Genomic DNA, 19,286 nt, shown 5'->3' with positions numbered 1-19,286 from the left:
GGTTCGAGGCTGTGATTGCACCACAGCACGCCAGCCTAGGCAGTACAGTGAGACCCCGTCTCAAAACAAACAAACAAAACCCATAACTTTCTCCAAACTAATACACTCAGAATAATGAGGCAAGCTTTCTTTTGTACTCCAGTCAGAACCTCTTCACATAAGTAAAGCCCAAAAGATATATGGGCAATATTTGTAGACAATGTCTTAAACTCACCATTTGTTTACTGTGCCTAAACTCTAAATGGAAGTCACTACATGCTCCCCTGACATGTCTCACCAAGGGGAGGGAGGACAGCAAGGAGGAGGGGATCTCCCTAAACTGAAATATACCAACTTTACTCTGACAAAATTTATTCTTAAGGTGACTAAAAGTGCATGAAAACCTTTCAGCTAGTCAAAATAAAATAAGTAGGCAGAAATACCAAATTAGGTAATTTTGAAATATATGGGTTCTTTCAATAGACCTCTATAATTCACATAGAATGTTTGCTTGTCAAAACATTATCTATACCGGAATCAAATTTAGTCAGATTTAAAAACCAGGCAGGCAACTTATTATCTGTAAGAGCTATTGAGAAGAATAAATACAAAAGGACTGAAATAAAAAATCAACAGCTGCAAGCAGCTTTGGAAAAAGAGGCTGAGACAGGTTTCTAAAATATTACTGATGTTGAGGGAGGTCTATTTTCATGTGATAACTATTTTTGTTCAATATCACCAACTTTCAATTTATAGCAAAACTGATACATTCAATTTCAGCTGTCTACTTCACAAATACAAGTCTATTTTAAATATCATGGTCACATTTATGTAAACATCTGGGAGAGTTCAGCAAAATATCTCTGCCATTTGGAAGTCCTAACACTTCGATGAACATAATTATTTCATAGCCATCTCATTCTGCTGTATTTTTTGACAATGTGAAAACCAATGGCATAAAAATGAACTCCAGTAAGACAAATGATTAAATCAAACCTTGTTATTTAAATCTATGTTTGCCCAACCACTTTCCCTTAAAGCCAATTCTCAATCAAATTCAAGAAAATATGGCAATATGTTTTAGAGCATGAAAAAAGTTTGAGCATGCTAACGAACCAACTTGTAAAATATAATTACAAAAGATTACAAAAATGCTATCTTGAACATCTTACTGGTATAAATTGCATAAACTCTCTCATGCAACATATGTCATTCAGAGTAAAGAGGAAGGAACAGGATTTTAAACATCACATCCATTTAGGAAATTGGATATCAAATACTCCCATCTCCTGTCATGATGATGCTTTAGTTAATATCTTTTATTCGATTTTCCAGAGCTATCAAAATGAACCACGAAGAATAAAAGTACACAATGAAAAACTAATTATTTTAACAGAGGTTAAGCTAGGAAGGGCCTTGTGTAGCAACATCCTATGTTATTTCATTCAAACTATCTGCTAACAACAGCAGGAAAAAGGTTTGTATTCTTACCAATGAATTTCTGAGGCATTGAGCTTTTTCGTTTTGCCACATTGCTTGCTAATCTGTCCAGTACGAGAGCTCTTTCACTTCCCATCTCTGCTTTGATGTGTCTTGCCTCCGCACTTGCTGGTTTGGAAAAATGTAAAACGAAGAGAGAAAAGAACACATTGGTACATGGGGAGAAAAGGAAATAAACTGGAAGGAGAAGTGTCCGAAGTTGGATGCACACTCTATTGTTGTTACCTGTTATAACTGCTCAGATTCTTGCCTGGGGTACCTGCTGTGGTCAGTGAAGCCGACACCAGGGCACATTCAAATCTTGCAGTCTTATGCCGAGATGGGAAAGCTCGACCCATCCCCAACCAGTACCTTCATTAGCAAGAGGAAGTATTAAATAAACAGCCTGGACGTGGTTGGTTGCAAAAAGATAGATAGATGGAGATCTAACCCCCGATCAGCCTTCTTTCTGATTCTGAGTAACTGCGTGTGACACCTGCAGACTGATATAATTCTTAACAACTTTGAAAAAAAACCATGGTGCCCCAGATTTACTGCTCTGTTTATGTTAACAGCACTTTTGAAAATAGACACACTCACATAGATAGCAAGACATCTACTCAGTGATTTGTGTATTGAAATTCTGAGTGGTTTCTTTCTTTTTCTTTTTCTTTTTTTTTTTCAGCACTCTCCTCTCAGTTCCTATCTTTCATATTCTGTTTCTCTGGGCTCTGTATTATCTGTTTCATATGCTCTTCACATTTCAAAATAGTCTCAGTTAAAATTTCCCTAAGCAACACTTCTGCCTTGAAATTAAAGAACAATTTGTATAACGCATCTCTATTGAATTTCTAATAAAAATGTGAATAAAAACTGCCTATGGGCTGGGTGCGGTGGCTCATGCCTGTAATCCCAGCACTTTGGGAGGCGGAGGTGGGCGGATCACCTGAGGTCGGAGTTCGAGGCCAGCCTGACCAACTTGGAGAAACCCTGTCTCTACTAAAAATACAAAATTAGCCCGGCGTGATGGTGCGTGCTTGTGATCCCAGCTACTCGGGAGGCTGAGGCAGGAGAATCACTTGAACCTGGGAGGCGGAGGTTGCAGTGAGCCGAGATGGCACCATTGCACTCCAGCCTGGGCAACAAGGGCAAAACTCCATCTCAAAAAACAAAGAAACCAACAAAACACAAAAAAACCTGCTATGAATGTGGGCTAATTGACCATCCACAAATAGACCTGTGAGTGGTGTAGGCCTGTGGTTCTCCGACCTGGCTGCACATTAGACTCACCTGAATAGCATGTAAGAAATACCTATGCCCAGGCCCCCCTTCAGATCAATTAAATCAGGATTTCTGGTATAGGGGCCTAGGCAAGAATATTTTCAAACCTCCCCAGATGATTTTAAAATGCAGCCAGAATTGAGAACTACTAGAAGAGTATATAAATAGTGGCACTATCTAATCAACTAAAATAGTAAACTGTAATGAATATAATTTACCTCAATTCAGCAGGCAGTGCCCAAATTTATGTCTAAAGTTCAAAGGGGGCCAGGCACGGTGGCTCACACCTATAATCCCAGCATTTTGGGAGGCCAAGGCGGGCAGATCACCTGAGGTCGGGAGTTCGAGACCAGCCTGACCAACATGGAGAAACCCCATCTCTACTAAAAATACAAATAATTAGCTGGGTGTGGTGGCAAATGCCTGTAATCTCAGCTCTCGGGAGGCTGAGGCAGGAGAATCGCTTGAACCCAGGAGGCAAAAGTTGCGGTGAGCCGAGATTGCACCATTGCACTCCAGCCTGAGCAAAAAGAGCAAAACTCCATCTCCAAAAAATAAATAAATAAATAAATAAAATAAAGTTCAAAGAGACACCAGCTGCTCTAAATACAAGGCTTGACATTTTAACACATGATGCTAGCCTGAGCCAGGGATCAGCAAACTTTTGTTTGTAAAGGGCCAGACAGTAAATTTTAAAAATTTGTCAGACATATATAGTCTCTATGTTATATTCTTTTTTTTTTTCCTGTCCCACAGCCTTTTAAAAATGTAAAAATCCCAGTACACAAACAGGCCACTGGCTGCACTTGCCCAGAGTGCCACAGTTTGTCTTCACCTACCCTGGGCAAACATATTGTGATGCTGTAAACATTTTTCTCTGTTTTCTCATAAACACTTCAGGAGATCCAAACTAAAATGAACTATCCATACATTTCTATTATGTCTAAGGAAGAATAAATTGAAATTAGTTTAAGGGATTAGAGTAAAAAACAAGTAGTGGCTGGCACAGTGGCTCACCCCTGTCATCCCAGTGCTTTGGGAGACTGAGGCAGGAGGATTGCTTGAGGCCAGAGTTCGAGACTAGCCTGAGCAATATAGCAAGATCCTGTTTCTACAAAAAGTAATTTTAAAAAATTAGCCAGGCATGTTGGCATGCACCTGTAGTCCTAGCTACTTGGGAGACTGAGGTGGGAGGGTTCCTTGAGCCCAGGGGTTTGAGGTTATAGTGAACTATTAAGGTAACTGCAAAGACCGCAATTACTTTTGCACCAACCTATTAGTGCCAGTGCACTCCAGCCTGAGTGACAGTGTCTAAAAAAAAAAAAAACAAAAAAAAAAACAAGCCCCAAAGTATTAAATATTTCTAATTTTATTGGTGGCCTTATAAAACTGTATGTTAGTCATTACCCAATACATTATAAAGCTCAGTTTTCATTATTTAGTTAATTTATTTACATCTTTTTGAAACAGGGTCTCAACTCTGTCACCCAGGGTGGAGTGCAGTGGCATGATCACAGCTCACTGCAGGCTCAACCTCCTGGGCTCAAGTAATCCTTCTACCTCAGCTTCCAAAGTTGCTGGGACTACAGTCTAAAGCCACCAGGCCTGGCTAATTAAAAAAAAAAATTTTATTAGTCTCAATATATTGCTGAGTCTGGTCTCCAACTCTTGGCCTCAGGCAGTCCTCCCACTTCAGCCTTCCAAAGTGTTAGGATTACAGGCATGAGCCATTGCACTCAGCCAAAACTCAGCTTTTTTTTTTTTTTTTTCTGGAATAACATAAAATCTGGCTCTGCCAGGTGTGGTGGCACTAGCTCATAGTCCCAGCTACTCAGGAGGCTGAGGTGAGAGGATGGCTTGAGCCTAGGAGTTCAAGTTCAGCTTGGGCAACACAGTGAGATCCCATCTCTTAAAAAGAAATCCAGCTCCAAAAATGAGAAAGGGAAGAGGATGATAATAATGACAATACTTACTAGACAGTGAGTTTCTTGTCAAAAATAACTCTAGCCTCTAAAGAAATAAATCATAGACTTCAGTGAAGCTATTAACAACTATTTGTGTAAATGAAAGCAGTAAGGGTCAGAATAGGGGGCCTGAGTGGCTTTTGGGCTAGTGCAAAAGTACTGGATTGACTCTGGCTGACCAGCAGTTGTAAATAACGGGCACTTCAGCCACAAGACACTGCTATTGAGTGAAGAGGGTCAAATTCTGTCCAGCACAGGGATAGGTTTAAATGACCAAACAGGAAATTATTTATATATATTATTTCCTTTCACACAAAACCACCACCAGATGTGGCACTACCCAAAGCCCCAAGAACAGAGAGATGAAAGACAAAGCTTGGAATTTGCAGTAAGTTCCTGGGGCTGTTAGAAGGAGACTTTTTTCTTAGAATCAGGGGAGAGGCAGCTAAGTTTGCGCTTTGACTAGGAACATTCATCCTGGTTCCAGCAATTTTGAGAAGATTAAATCTAAGTAAGCCTCCCCTCAACCCTGCAGTTATCAACAAAAAATTTATAGGGAAAAAAAGAATGAAAAACAGTATTCTGGGAATGTTTACCTTTTATGCCCATTTTACCATTGTTCTTACTAGTCTCTTATGGTTCCTCTCACTGCCAAATCATTACCCAGGAATTACCCCAAGCACAGTGCTACCCATCTAGTTTTCCCATTTGTTTCTCAGCAGTCGCTGTCTACATTTTACTGAAGTCAATGTCAATTACAACAAGCAGCTTTCTGAGGACACGTAATCAACATCCTCTACATTTGGGAGGATGCTGAAGTGTGGACACATTGACCTAAATAACTGTAATTAGGGCAGGTCACTAAATGGCAAACTTTTGAGATAACATCACCTTTTATTCCTTGTTACCCACCAAACTGGTCTTCAGAGTCATTTCCAGATAAACATTACTCTGTAAATCAGTGACCAAATGCCTGACATTTAAAAACATAAAATTCTGCAGTGTTCATGGATGGACATATTTTGAGGCATGGATGGAGACTTCTCCATTTCCACAACTCCGATTAGATTGAAAGAAATCCTCTGAAACGAATCTAGAGGACTCCTGTTCACCCACGCCCTCTTTCTGGGTCATTCACTCAAAATATTAACTACAAGAGCCCCACCCTCATTGTACATGTGAACACACTCCTACTGATTCAGTTGATCTTCACTGAATTAACCTTGTTTTCTAGTTGATAAATTAGGCAAAGGCTAGTTTTCAATTGAAGATGGCACTCTCATTTTCTTTCCTAAACTGCTAGTCTTTTGCCTCACACTTGTTGGACAGCTGATGCACAATACCATGAAATGAGCGCCCTTTGAAACACAAAGAGCCAGGTGCCATGGCTTGCGCCTGTAATCCAGCACTTTGGGAGGCTGAGGCGGGAGGATTGCTTGAGCCCAGGGAGCTATGATCTTGCCACTGCACTCCAGTGTGAGGAACAGAGTGAGCCCTGTCTCTAAACAACAACAACAACAACAACAACACACACACACATCACACATACACAAAGAAATGCTTTGTAACTGGACAAGTTCTTTGGGATTACTGAGCGGTTTAGGCAGTGCACTGAAAAGAAAAAAAAAGAGGACTATTGGCTTTTGGTCCTTTTCTCCAACTTTAGGACCCAACTGTCTATTTATACAAACAGTCTAGACTTGTTATCTTGCCACATCATGTCTCAGAAATGTAAGTGGAGGGAAACCAGTTTGGCAAGATAGTAAGGGAACAAGATAATGGGTTTAAATGACGAAATAGGAAATCCGTTCCTGGGTGGTGTTTGGTGGTTTAATGCTGCAAGCGGTGGGTGTGGGGAATATGGGATGGTGGCAAGGAACAATTTGCACATTCAGTTCATGAGTGAGAACAGAATAAGTAGGACTGTCATTGTGGATCAATTTCCCTTCACATCGCTTGCCTACTAAATAGTAGATATACTAATTTTCATTAGAAAAGTTATTTTAAAGACGTGCTGAAAAAATAATAAAATGTAGTATAAAGTCACATTTACAGATTAGGTTACTACCTTTATTCCCTCTATAAGTCTTAATATTTGGTTTTAGTTAACTGTTTCCATGATACAATTTCTATTTCAAAGTCATTGGAGGTTTAACTATGTAATTGTGCTGTGCTTTTGTTTTTGTTCAAAATCCTTCATTAGATCTTGAAGCGTTAAGTGGAGCTTAAATAAGAAGTATTGCTTCCTGTTTCTTCTATGGTGTGGTCAGTCAGTAACTAATGGAGAGTGGAAAAAAGTGGTGTTATTATGCAACAGAAATTGTCTAACAAGAGATTGGTATCAAAGACAGAGGCAGGTTCTAACAAAAAAGTTTCATAAAACTGTTGCCTTTTTGAACAAGTAAAATGAATACTACGTGTGAGATAGTATTTTTTATTTTTTGAGACGGAGTCTTGCTCTGTTGCCTAGGCTGGAGTGCAGTGGCATGATCTTGGCTCACCACAACCTCTCCTTCCTGGGTTCAAGCAATTCTCCTGCCTCAGCCTCCCGAGTAGCTGGGACTACAGGCGCATGCTACCATGCCTGGCTAATTTTTGTATTTTTAGTAGAGATGGGGTTTCACTATGTTGGCCAGGCTGTTCTGGAACTCGTGACCTCGCGATCCACCCACCTCAGCATCCCAAAGTTCTGGGATTACAGGCGTGAGCCACCGCGCCCGGCCAGTATTGATTTTTAAAAAGGATAGGTTGGGGCCAAGTGCGGTGGCTTACGCCCGTAATCACAACAATTTGGGAGGCCAAGGTGGGTGGATTACCTGAGATCAGGAGTTTGAGACGCCTGGCCAACATGGCAAAACCCCGTCTCTACTAAAAACACAAAAATTAGCTGGGCGTGGTGGCAGGTGCCTGTAATCCCAGCTACTCAGTAGGCTGAGGCAGGAGAATTGCTTGAACCCAGAAGGTGGAGGTTGCAGTGAGCTGAGATCGTGCCACTGCACTCCAGCCTGGGTGACAGAGCGAGACTCTGTCTCAAAAAAAAAAAAAAAAAAAATAGGCTTGGAAAACAAACTTAAAAATTTTTAAACATTTTCTTTGGTCTGCTAAATTGGTAAAAATATAAATTTATTCTGAAGCCCCCATGCTTGTATTAGCTTGAAGAGCTATTGAAGATGAAAAGTTTGGAGTCCTAGATTCATAAATAGATGTGATTATTCAATTACTTAAAAATATTATTATTGCTAGAACTCATTGTTACATAAAAATATTTCCTGCTCCAAGTATTCATAATCTGTGTGAAATGAGGTTAAATGAATCTCTATACCAGCTGTTAGTCTCTTTCTGAAATAAGAATCAAGCTAATGAGAAAATTCAGTCCATGGTCTTTTGTATTTTTCCTTCTTTTCATATATACTCCATTAAGACAGAATTGGAATATTCTGATGGTGTCACTTGTGATGCCTGATGTAGAAACTTGGACTAAAGTAGCAATATCACTTGTGTCTTTTTTTTTTTTTTGAGATGGAGTCTTGCTCTGTTGCCAGGCTAGAGTACAGCGGCGCAATCTCAGCTCACTGCAACCTCCAACTCCCGAATTCGAGCGATTCTCCTGCCTCAGCCTCCTGAGTAGCTGGGACTACAGGCAAGCGCCACCACACCCAGCTAATTTTTGTATTTTTAGTAGAGACAGGGTTTCACCATGTTGGCCAAGATGGTCTCCATCTCTTGACCTTGTGATCTGCCTGCCTCGGCCTCCCAAAGTGTTAGGATTACAGGCATGAGCTACTGCGCTCGGCCAGGATTGTAAATCCTTAAAGTGTAGGGGCTTAACCTCAACTCATCTTTACAAACAGCTTTGATACGAAGCCTGGCACATAGAGAACTCAACAAATGCTATCTGGATAAAAGAAATGATCAGCAAGGCCAGAAGTCCTGTTGCCCAATACCTGCGTTTTTTTGCAGGCTGGTCTTCACTCCAAGGCCTTTTTACCCATCTGCTTGCTTCCAGAAAGTCCTGCTTCCCCTTGCAGGCAGGTTTGTCCACAGGCTTGGCTCTCACACTACGCTGCACTTCAATTTACAATAAGCACTTGAAGAATGAGTGCTGCAGGCACAACAGCAACGGAGCATCACCTCTTTACAAGTGACGGATGAGGCATAAGATGTACTATCCTGCTCAGGCTCAGAATGGAACCCCATGTCCACAATGGACTCCCAATTCTAAGAAGGAAACAGAAATGGAAACCATACATGGAAGGGTGCAAAATAGTTAAAGAATTGGCTTATGTTGGGTTAAATATTCTGTAAATTTTGGCCTCAGGAAAAATTATAGGAACTATTTGAAATATAAAAGAGTAATGTATGAACTGAGATGCAGTAACTTGATTAAGCTGTGAATTTACACATTTATAACCTGAAACCACCATTACAACATATTTGTTTGAAAAAAAAAATAAAAACTTGCTGACTTAGTTAACCCTTTATCTTTTTTTGCTGAGACTTAAAGTATGGTGCACGCATCCACCAAACCACCCTATGAAATGCAAATTAACTCAACCTCTGTATTTCAGCATTTCCTGAATCACCTAATATCACTGAGAATAGCTAAAATATTACTTTTGATACTTTTCCTTATTTGAAATTCCTAAAAAAGGTTGTGAGAATGGGAAGTAAGGTGGTGACCTTACTTCAAAATCAGTAATTTTGAACTTACTGTTTATAGAGTGTAGTTTTCTGATTTTTCCCCCTCCTTCCAGGAGAATCAGGACACACATATATGTATATATGTGTGTGTCTATTAGTATGTGTGTTACTATTTCTTTTGCAAACCAGATAATATACAACCTTTAAGAAATATAGCTAATCAAGCCAAAAAGTGGAAAAGGTGTAAAAGACTCAAATGTCCATTAGCTGATGAATGGATAAATGGAAAGTGCCATATCCAAACAATGGAATATTATCCAGCCATAAAAAGGAATGAAGTCCTGATAAATGCTTCAGCATATATAAATGCCTCAAAAACATTTTGCTAAGTAAAAGGAGCCGACACAAAAGGCCACATATTGTATGATTCCATTTATGTGAAATGTCCAGAACAGGCAAATCCATAGAGACAGAAGGTAGATTGGTGGCTGCCAGGAGCTAGATGGAGGGAGAATAGGGAGTGACTGCTAATGAGCACAGCACTGCTTTTGCGGATGGTGATAATATTCTGAAATTAGATAGTGGTGATGGTTGTACAACTTTGTGAATATACTAAAATTATTGAAATGTGCACTTTAAAAAGGTAAATTTTATAGCATGTGACTTATGTCTCAAGTTTTTGAAAATTAAAAAAATATGACTAATCACAAAAACAACTAAAGTTCTGGTGAATTTTAAGTAGGTCACTGAATTTTGGGTGAGTCTCAGTCTTGTCACCTCTAAAATGAAGAAGTAGGGTCAGATGCGCTCTTTCATTCTATCTTTAAATATCAGTGATTCTACTTGGAATATGATAGATTTTCATAGCTTGGGAATCTCTTACAGTGGGAGCTTTGCCTATTGTCTGAAATACAGAACTGCAAGTAGAGATGCCTACATTCCGTCTTGAGCGAGTACTGCCTGACTGCCATGAAGCATGCCACTTAAGATGTCGAAATCTTTCCTAGCAAGCAGACTCAGATAAAAGCAAAACAAAGAGAAGAAGATGTCAAAGCCCAAATATTAGGTTTTTCTTTTTATTTTATTATTATTGTTTTAGAGATGGTGTCTTGCTTTGTTGCCCAGGCTGGGCTTGAGCTCCTGGGCTCAAGCAATCCTCTTGCCTCAGCCTCCTTAGTAGCTAGGACTATAGGTGTGTACCACAGTGTCTGACCTGTTTGTTTTTTATAAGGGAGTAAACACTTCTTTTTATTGGATAAGCTTTATCCAAATAAGTTGGATTTCCTTTATCAAGTTAGAAGTCCAACTCCTTGATAAAACCAATGCCATTAGGATAAAAAGCAGAGGCACTGCAAGCCAACAGAATTCAGTTGGCCAGCTCCTAACATCATGCAATAGGTTTTATCTAAAACAAAAGTTTCCTGTCACTCAAAATGAGGGCAGTTTAAGTAGTCATTTCTACTCCATTTTTCCTGAGTTTCACATTATTTCTGTCATCTTTTTGTAATTTTTCTGTTTTAGCCTATTCAAACTACTCAACTGCAACAATTGCTGTCAAACACTAAATCCCATGAGGTTTGTACCTATTCTAAATAAGCAATTGGTTCAAGTTACCAAATAAAAATGTCAGACAACCCAAGCTGCAGAACCAGGCTGATAGCCAACTCAATGGGACAAAGGACAGCTGCAGAGATGTGACACAAAAAAGTTTCAGGCTGTTTCAACAAAGGATTAAAAGGAAATAAAACCACAATTGAGATATAGAAGAACATCTAGTGTTTCAACCAATTGCCAGTAGGCATCTAACTCAAATCACTGAATAAAACAACGAATCCCCAAAGCCAAATAAAAGCATCACAATAAATCATATGAGTAGAAAAGGATATAAATTGGGCCCTGTGCAAAGAAAATCCTTGTAGTTTTAATTGACTCTTCCCTAGCCACTCCCCAACCTCCTCTACCTTCAATTTTTGCCATTTTTTGTAAACGACAACTCCATTCTTCATCAATCTGTTAGGAAATCTTGTTGACTCTACCTTTAAATATACAGAGAATTAGAATACTTCTCACCACCTCTACCACTAACAAGACATAATTTTCTCTTGCTTGAATTATTGCAATGGCCTCCTAATTGGACCCCCAATTTCCAAGCTTGCCCCAAATACAATCTCTTCTCAAAAGCAAGTACAGTGATTCTTTCAAATGAGAAGGCCAATGATGTCACCTCTTTGTACAAAACCCTCTAAAGATTTTTAATTTCACTCAGAGTAAAAGCCAAAGCCTTTACAATGGCCTGCAAGGCCTGAGAAGATCTGGTTTCCCATTTCCTCTCTGGCTTCAGATCCCATTACTCACTGTATTCCAGACACACAGGACTATATACACTTCTTCAAATTTGTGCCCCAGGGCCTTTGCTCTTGCTGTTTCCTAGTTATCTGCAGGGCTCACTCACCCAGTTAAGAAGCCTGTTAAAATGTTAACCTCTTTGAAGCCTTCCCTGATTCTCACCCTCACTCCTCAGCAACTGCTTCATTTTTCTCAATAGCGCTTACCACCCTCTAACCTTCCAACTTACAGTTAGCTCATTTACTTTCTTTATAATCTGTCTGCCCCCAGTAAAATATAAACTCCGCGAGTCTTTTTACTTACTATTGTATCTCACCACCCAGGACAGCAGATGCTCACTAAACCTGTGTTGCGTGAACTCACCAGTGTCCCCCGGGTCAGTGCTCTGAAGAAATGTACGGCAGCGCTCCTTGTGCTCCTCAAGGGAACTTCTCTGCTTGTAACTCCTTCCACAAAACTCACATTTGTAGGGTTTCTCCACTAGAAGGAGAACATAAGGGGCACTCAGTGACCCTCAGGGGTTCCACACAGGTCAGGCACTGGGACTCTGTGACAACTGTTCACTAGAAATGAGACTGCTGAGTGAAGCCAGATTATTTGGATACTTTTGAATCTATATTTTAAATTTGGTAAGCTTAAATAAGGTTATGGTCTATAATCAATTATTATGTCAGAGTATTCTTCGAAAGGATCGCCTCCTATCACAAATGGAAGAATTTGGATTTAGTGATGACCATTTAGCATAGTGTTTTGGCTCCAGGTCAAATTTTTGTTTCCTTTGGGAAAAAGAAAATAGGGCCCTTTTATTCTTCAAGGAGGTTAATGTGGTATAAGCAATGAAATAGGAAAGGATTCCTTATTTTGGACATCCATCTGGCTGTAAGTAAAGATTGCTGTAGTTTGTGGGAGTTAGCCATTCGGCTAGAAACTGATGGCCTTTTCAGAACATTGACATATTTGGGTAAATTTAGCTCATCCTTGCCACGTGGCTATAGCAAAGTCTAGGCTGAAACAACAAAAACTGAGCTAATTAACTACGGATTTTTTTGTTTTTTTGTTTTTGAGACAGGGTCTCACTCTATCACCCAGGCTGGGGTGCAGTGGCGCAATCACAGCTAGCTACAGCCCCAATTTCACAGGCTCAGGTGAAGTCTTGGCCTCCCAAAGTGAGAGGCTTACAGGTGTGAGCCATTGCACCCGGCCTGGATATTTTTGAATAATAGAAATAAAAATAGGCTGGGCACAGTGGCTCACACCTGTAATCCCAGCACTTTGGGAGGCCAAAGTGGGCGGATCACCTGAGGTCGGGAGTTCGAGACCAGCCTGCCTAACATGGCAAAACCCCATCTCTACTAGCCAGGCACAGTGGCTCACGCCTGTAATCTCAGCACTTTCGGAGGCCGAGGTGGGCGGATCACGAGGTGAGGAGTTCGAGACCAGCCTGGCCAATGTGATGAAATCCCATCTCTACTAAAAATACAAAAATTAGCCAAGCGTGATGGCGTGAGCCTGTAGTCCCAGCTACTCAGGAGGCTGAGGCAGAAGAATCGCTTGATCCTGGGAGGCGGAGGTTGCAGTGAGCTGAGATTGCACCACTGCACTCCAGCCTGGGCGACAGAGTGAGACTCCATCTCAAAGAAACAAAGAAACAAACAAAATTAGCCGGGCGTCGTGGTAGGCATCTATAATCCCAGCTACTAGGGAGGCTGAGGCAGGAGAATCGCTTGAACCTGGGAGGTGGAGGTTGCAGTGAGCTGAGATGGCGCCACTGTACTCCAGCCTGGGTGACAGAGTGAGACACTGTCTCAAACAAACAAACAAAATTAGCCAGGCGTTGTGGTAGGCATCTATAATTCCAGCTACTAGGGAGGCTGAGGCAGGAGAATTGCTTGAACCTGGGAGGTGGAGGTTGCAGTGAGCCAAGATCACGCCACTGCACTCCAGCCTGGGCAATAGAGCAAGACTCCATCTCAAAAAAAAAAAAAAAAAAAAGAAAGAAAGAAAAATGAATTGTAAAAATGACTTCGTCTAAATGTCTAAGATGAAGGAAAAGTTTCACCCATACAATTCATGCAACCTTTATTCTGCCAACTCCCCAAATGTTTTATTGCTTGAAATATGTAAGTAATAACTTCAACTATCTGTGCAAGACTGGTCTTTCTGATTGTTGATAGAATATACTCAATTCATTTGTCAGTTTTAGGGGCTAAAATTTTTCTTTTCTTTTTTTTTTTTTTTTTTTGAGATGGAGTCTCACTCTGTCGCCCAGGCTGATGTGCAGTGGCGCAATCTCGGCTCCCTGCAAGCTCCGCCTCCCGGGTTCACGCCATTCTCCTGCCTCAGCCCCTCCGAGTAGCTGGGACTACAGGCGCCTGCCACCACGCCCGGCTAATTTTTTGTATTTTTAGTAGAGACGGGGTTTCATCGTGGTCTCGATCTCCTGACCTCATGATCCGCCCGCCTCGGCCTCCCAAAGTGCTGGGATTACAAGCGTGAGCCACCGCACCCGGCTAAAATTTTTATTTTCTAACTCCTCTTGCTCTGTTTAAAACAGAGGCTTTGGGATTTAAAGCACTAAAAGATCCTTATGGAATCCTAAATTAAAACAAATGCAGGTTTGCTAGGGCTAAAAATGTTACGTTTCTGCATAAATTGGGTTCTCTGGAATCTGTCTTTAAAAAGCCTACTATTGTTTCTTACTTGAAAAAGGCAACAGTAGAGAACTATTCTAATTTTTTCGAACCAAACTCATCCTTAATTCATTACTTTGAAAAATGAGCTGTAAAAGAGAGAAACCCTTCAATTGCCAATTATGATCTCTCATGGTGGGTTTTGTTGGGGCTGACTTGTTTAATCCTAGTGGCTGAATTATAACAAGTTTTGAGTTTGGGGATAGGTTTTAATCAAAGCAGTAGATGTGAACTGACATAAAAACAAGCCTTTTTTTCCAATTAAAATTTTGCCAGATAACATCAAGAACATGAGGTCCCAAATTTGAAAATAAACTCAGTCTTATTTTTCTAGGATGGAAATTCTAAATCTTGAAAAAAAAAGTATTATCTTGGTCAAAATAAGGAGTAAAAACATCAAGACAGCACAAACCTGTTTACAAATCCTTACTGTTGTTCAATCTTTTAGAGATTTAAAATAAGTAGGCTGGCTGGGCATGGTGGCTCATGCCTGTAATCCCAGCACTTTGGGAGGTCAAAGTGGGAGGAATGCCCGAGCTCAGAAGTTTGAGACCAGCCTGAGCAACATAGTGAGACCTCATGTTTATTTAAAAAAAAAAAAAAAAAAGTGGGCCGATCAAGAGGAAAGTTGGATTTAATAAATTTATCCCGAATGGCCAAAAAGTAGCCCCCAAACAATGATTTATATCCAGATTACAGTTTTTCATAATTTACAAACTGTACATCATTTGCTTGTCTCGTCTTTTGAATGGAAAGAGTGTGTGTGTTAGGAAAATAATCTTCTAATAAAGTTTACCAGAAGAAAATACTGATGGCTATAATTTTCTCACAAAAATTAAAAAGACATTTTTTATAGGGTGGGCTCTTCCTATCTGACTGTGTTGTTCTCCAGGGGTGCGAGGATGGTGAGGAGATGATCATCTCCACTGAGGCAGACGGAGAGCAATTAGTGCCTTAATGGTCGTGTAATTAGCCCTAGAGGTCTCTGCTGTTGTAACCCTTCAGAACAAGAATGACAGATTGAAACCTTCCTACTTAACTCTTTCTAGTTTCCACACTGGGCTCTGAGGAATGCAGTTCCTAGACATGGAATGCTCATTTCTCTCACTTACCAGAATGTGTCCTAAGATGCCCCGTGAGCGCATCTCTTCTTTGGCATGCATAGTTGCAGAGGTGACACTTAAAAGGTTTTTCCCCTGTGTGCAGTTTAATGTGGCGGAGGAGGTTACCTTTCTGAGTAAAAGATGCCCCACACTGATTACACTGGAATGGGCGTTCACCTTTAAAAAGGACAAAAAAGGAGATTTCTGGTCACAGGCAAGTGGAGAAACATATGCACAGATTAGATGCCTAGGGCAAAAGCTCATCTTTTAGACAGTTACTGTTCACATTGGGATCAGTTGGGAGCTGCATTTCAAGGCAAGCCTAAGACTTACTTATGAAATCTCCTCTGTAGAACAGAAAAAGCACCCACTAGCAAGGCTATTTTAGGTATCATACTGAATCAGAGCAAAGAAACAAGAGTAGCTCTAGAAGTGCTTTCTAGATCTAAGTTTTTATATTACTTGGTACTCCTTTTTTTTTTTTTTTTTTTTTTAGACAGGGTCTTCTTACTCTGTTGCTCAGGCTGGAGTGCAATGGCCCCATCATGGCTCACTGAAACCTTGACCTCCTGGGTTCAAGTGAGCCTGTCACCTCAGCCTTTAGAATAGCTGGGACTACAAGTGTTTGCCATCATGCCTGGCTAAGTTTTTAGTATTCCTTTTGAATATAATCTCCTTTAAAAAAAGAGCCAGAAACTAAAGTCCTTACAAGGTGTTGAGGGCTAGAAATTCTCCTTTTTAAAGTCTTCATATGAGATGCGGGATGGAATCAACTGGCTCAAGTGCGATGGTTGTGTTTGTATGCATTTTTATAGACTACCTGTTTATTGTCTGAAGATACATTATTTTAAACTGGAAATAAAAACTATGTCCTTTCATTTGCCAAATTTGAACCCAATACAATAAGATCTGCTCTTATTAAAAATGTTATGCAAAAATACACAAAAGATGGCTAAGAAGCAAATCACACAATTCAACTCCTACTTAGAAACTGAAGAAAAGGTATTTGGCTGACCTAGAACACCGTGCTCTCTACAGTCTTTTTTTATTCATAGCATTTGCAATATGTTTGCCAAATGCATGGTGAGGCAGGAATAAAAAGCACTGAGTAAATGGCAATGTAGAGAGAGAGATACATCAGCATTATAGCAAAAATCAGTGAAAGTAACCAAAAGTTCCAAATTCCACCACTTCATTTCTCATGTGGCTGCATTAGGATAGTTTTCAGAAGAATGAAAAAAGCAGACTATTTACCAGTATGGCTTCGCTTATGAACCATTAAGACATTGAAGCTGATGCAGGATAATCCACACACATCGCAGTTCATCTTTCCACTGGTTGGCCTGCTACTATCGAATGAGACAACATGTCTCTCCAACTTAATGTTTTCGTATTCATTATATTCTCTTGAATAGCTGTAAGGGATTTCAGGCTCTTCAGCATTTCCCATGGGCTCTGGCTTTAAAACATTCTCATCTCTTTCACCGTATTCATCTTTCACTTTCATTGAATCATCTGCAGGGAAGAAAATGCAAGAAATGAACAATGACTGTACTTGAAGCTATCAAAGCAGCTCAAACAGCAGAGACCCACAACTGACGATTAAATACCAAACGAAGCTAACAAAACACTGTACATCTACAAAACAAGAAAGCACCATTAGCATGACAGCACGTTATTTAAATTCGGAACCACAGTCAGAGGAAAACACATATACTTACACACATAAAAATAGACGATAGCGTTTTAGGCTATCCAGATAATTACAGATAATAGATTTTAGCTAAGTTTGCTCAAAGTGGCCATGAAACAAACACTGAGCAACTCTTCTCCAGTACTAGGGGAGAGGAAGGGTTCTCAGATCTAGTACTGTTTTGGTGGCTACAGTTAAAAAGGCAAGGTGATGTACTCTTAGGTTTCAAGGAGAAAATATTGTTTGAATCCTTCAAATGCATCCAATGTAAGCCATTAAGATTAAGAGTTGACTAGTTAACATAGTTTTTCTAATTTTAAGCCATGCGTTGCCTCTTCCCCTTCCACGTATATGAATTGCTAAAACACATCTTATCTCTGTCTCTCTTGGAGCTGATAAAGGTACAACACTGACTGTAGAGGAAGCTGTCAGTACTAATGAAAAAGTGTTGAGAAAGACAAAAGGAAAAGTAATTCTTTCATATAACCTAAGGAGTCACTTTCATTGACACAGGTAAGTGGGGCTCAATCTAAATAAGGGGAAGGATCCTTAGGTCCCAAGTTAGGGAGGACTAAACTCAAGGACTCAAGGATTGTGTAATAGGACTGGATAGGAGAGGAGGGACTGGCTCAAGTGAGTTGGCTGACCAAGTACTATCTTAAGAGCTGCAATGTAAATGAATGAAATTTCAAAGAAGAGCTGTAATACTCTTCATGAAGAGCATAAGAACATATGAAGAACGTGGGAAAAATATGAAGAACATAAGAAACAAAGAAGGCAAATTTATGTACTTGCACTGACACTAGTAAAACCTAAGAATTTGCCTGATGTAAGAATAATAAACATTTGTAAGGGATTTTTCATATATAAAATATGCTATATAAATGCTCCCTTTTTCAACCATTGGTCCTTAGAAATCGAAGGTTGTACCTCCCCATGAGGAATCACAAATCAATGGAGTGTAGGGCTGGAAGGGAATTTAAGGTCATCTAATCCAACCCTCTTGTTTCTCAGATGAGGAAATCTGGGAGCAGAGATGTTTTCAGTCATTTGTTGAAGGTTACACATCCAGTTACTGGCAGAGGTGTGATTAGAATGCAAAACTTAAGCTTGAACTATCAATTACTTGGATTTGACCTCATGCACTAGACATATAAGGCCTAAGTGGGTTCTTACCAACTATATTACACACCCTCCCATCAATGGTGTAAATGTTAAAACCCAAAACACTCTGAAAAAAAAGTATTTTAAAAAACTACATCCCTTCCAAAAAACATCAGTAAGTGTTGCTCCTCTTGCCACACAGGAGGAAGTATAACTGCAGCTGTGCCTGGCTTGCTACCTTCAACCCAAGTTTCAATTTTCACTTCTATCAAGGTTACCTTTCATCTATATTAACTGTGTTTGCTTAATAGAGCAAGACAGGGCCTAACCACCATCAGAGGAGCCAGGGCTGCCACACTGTTCCACTGCTTCCTACCACAGTTCATGGTTCACAACTTTTCACTCTTTGACTAGCAAAGATGTAGGGCTGTAGGATAAGTCCAACATGTTTCAAATTTGCCCACCCTATGAATCTGGGTTATATAAGAAATGATATCTGTTTCCTACTTGGAAAGAGGTTTACTTCTTTCTCTGGATAGGTCTTCCCTGCTTTCAAGTGGAATTTGTTTGCTTAAGTGTTTATTTTTTATTTATTTATTTTTTTAAGAGAAGGATGCACCTGAGGCTTGTACCCGCCTCCCTTCCTCCATCACTCCAGCTGTGGGTAATATCCCACCAAAGCTTGAGTGCTCTTCAGTTTGCATGTAGGCGTTTAAAAGAACCTCAACGGAAAATTTCAGCTACTTAAAACCAAAAACAGCAGATAGAAAAGGCAGTAAAGGATCCTTTCCATTTTGGTTAGAAAATGTGAACATGACCAGACTCAGGCCACTCCATGGTCACTGAACTTTAAAATGTAGTAAGATCAATGTGTTGAGTCTTTCTGAAAACAGAGGACATAAGAGAGCTGCTCCTCTCCCTCAGGATTTTGGCTTTAGTTGGCCTGACCTGGAATTCAATACGACACCATCTTGGCTCAAGAGCAGATCTTAGCTTTAGTCCTTTA

General features: G+C 40.1%; 1 protein-coding gene across 16 annotated transcripts in view; it reads right to left on the bottom strand.

Annotated features, from left to right (window-relative positions):
• The window catches only part of IKZF3 (IKAROS family zinc finger 3), a 103,088-nt gene that overhangs the window by 18,408 nt on the left and 65,394 nt on the right, over window positions 1–19,286 (bottom strand). For 2 of the 16 annotated variants that reach the window (XM_004091394.3, XM_003278238.4), the window contains 4 exons: window positions 16,738–16,998; window positions 15,493–15,660; window positions 12,054–12,170; window positions 1,471–1,587 (listed from right to left, as the gene is read on the bottom strand). The exons of 1 other annotated variant lie outside the window; for it this stretch is intronic. In XM_004091394.3, the coding sequence (XP_004091442.1) occupies window positions 1,471–1,587; window positions 12,054–12,170; window positions 15,493–15,660; window positions 16,738–16,998 (663 nt within the window). Of the gene's footprint in view, window positions 1–1,470; window positions 1,588–1,704; window positions 2,046–12,053; window positions 12,171–15,492; window positions 15,661–16,737; window positions 16,999–19,286 lie in introns of those variants that run through there. 13 more of the 16 variants (XM_030808169.1, XM_012497542.2, XM_030808174.1 and 10 more) reach the window with 12 other exon arrangements.

Source organism: Nomascus leucogenys, unplaced genomic scaffold (genome assembly GCF_006542625.1).
Source record: "Nomascus leucogenys isolate Asia unplaced genomic scaffold, Asia_NLE_v1 Super-Scaffold_285, whole genome shotgun sequence".
NCBI classification, from domain to species: Eukaryota; Metazoa; Chordata; class Mammalia; order Primates; family Hylobatidae; genus Nomascus; species Nomascus leucogenys.
Note: the sequence above shows the minus strand (reverse complement) of the source record. Positions and strands in the feature narration are given on the sequence as shown.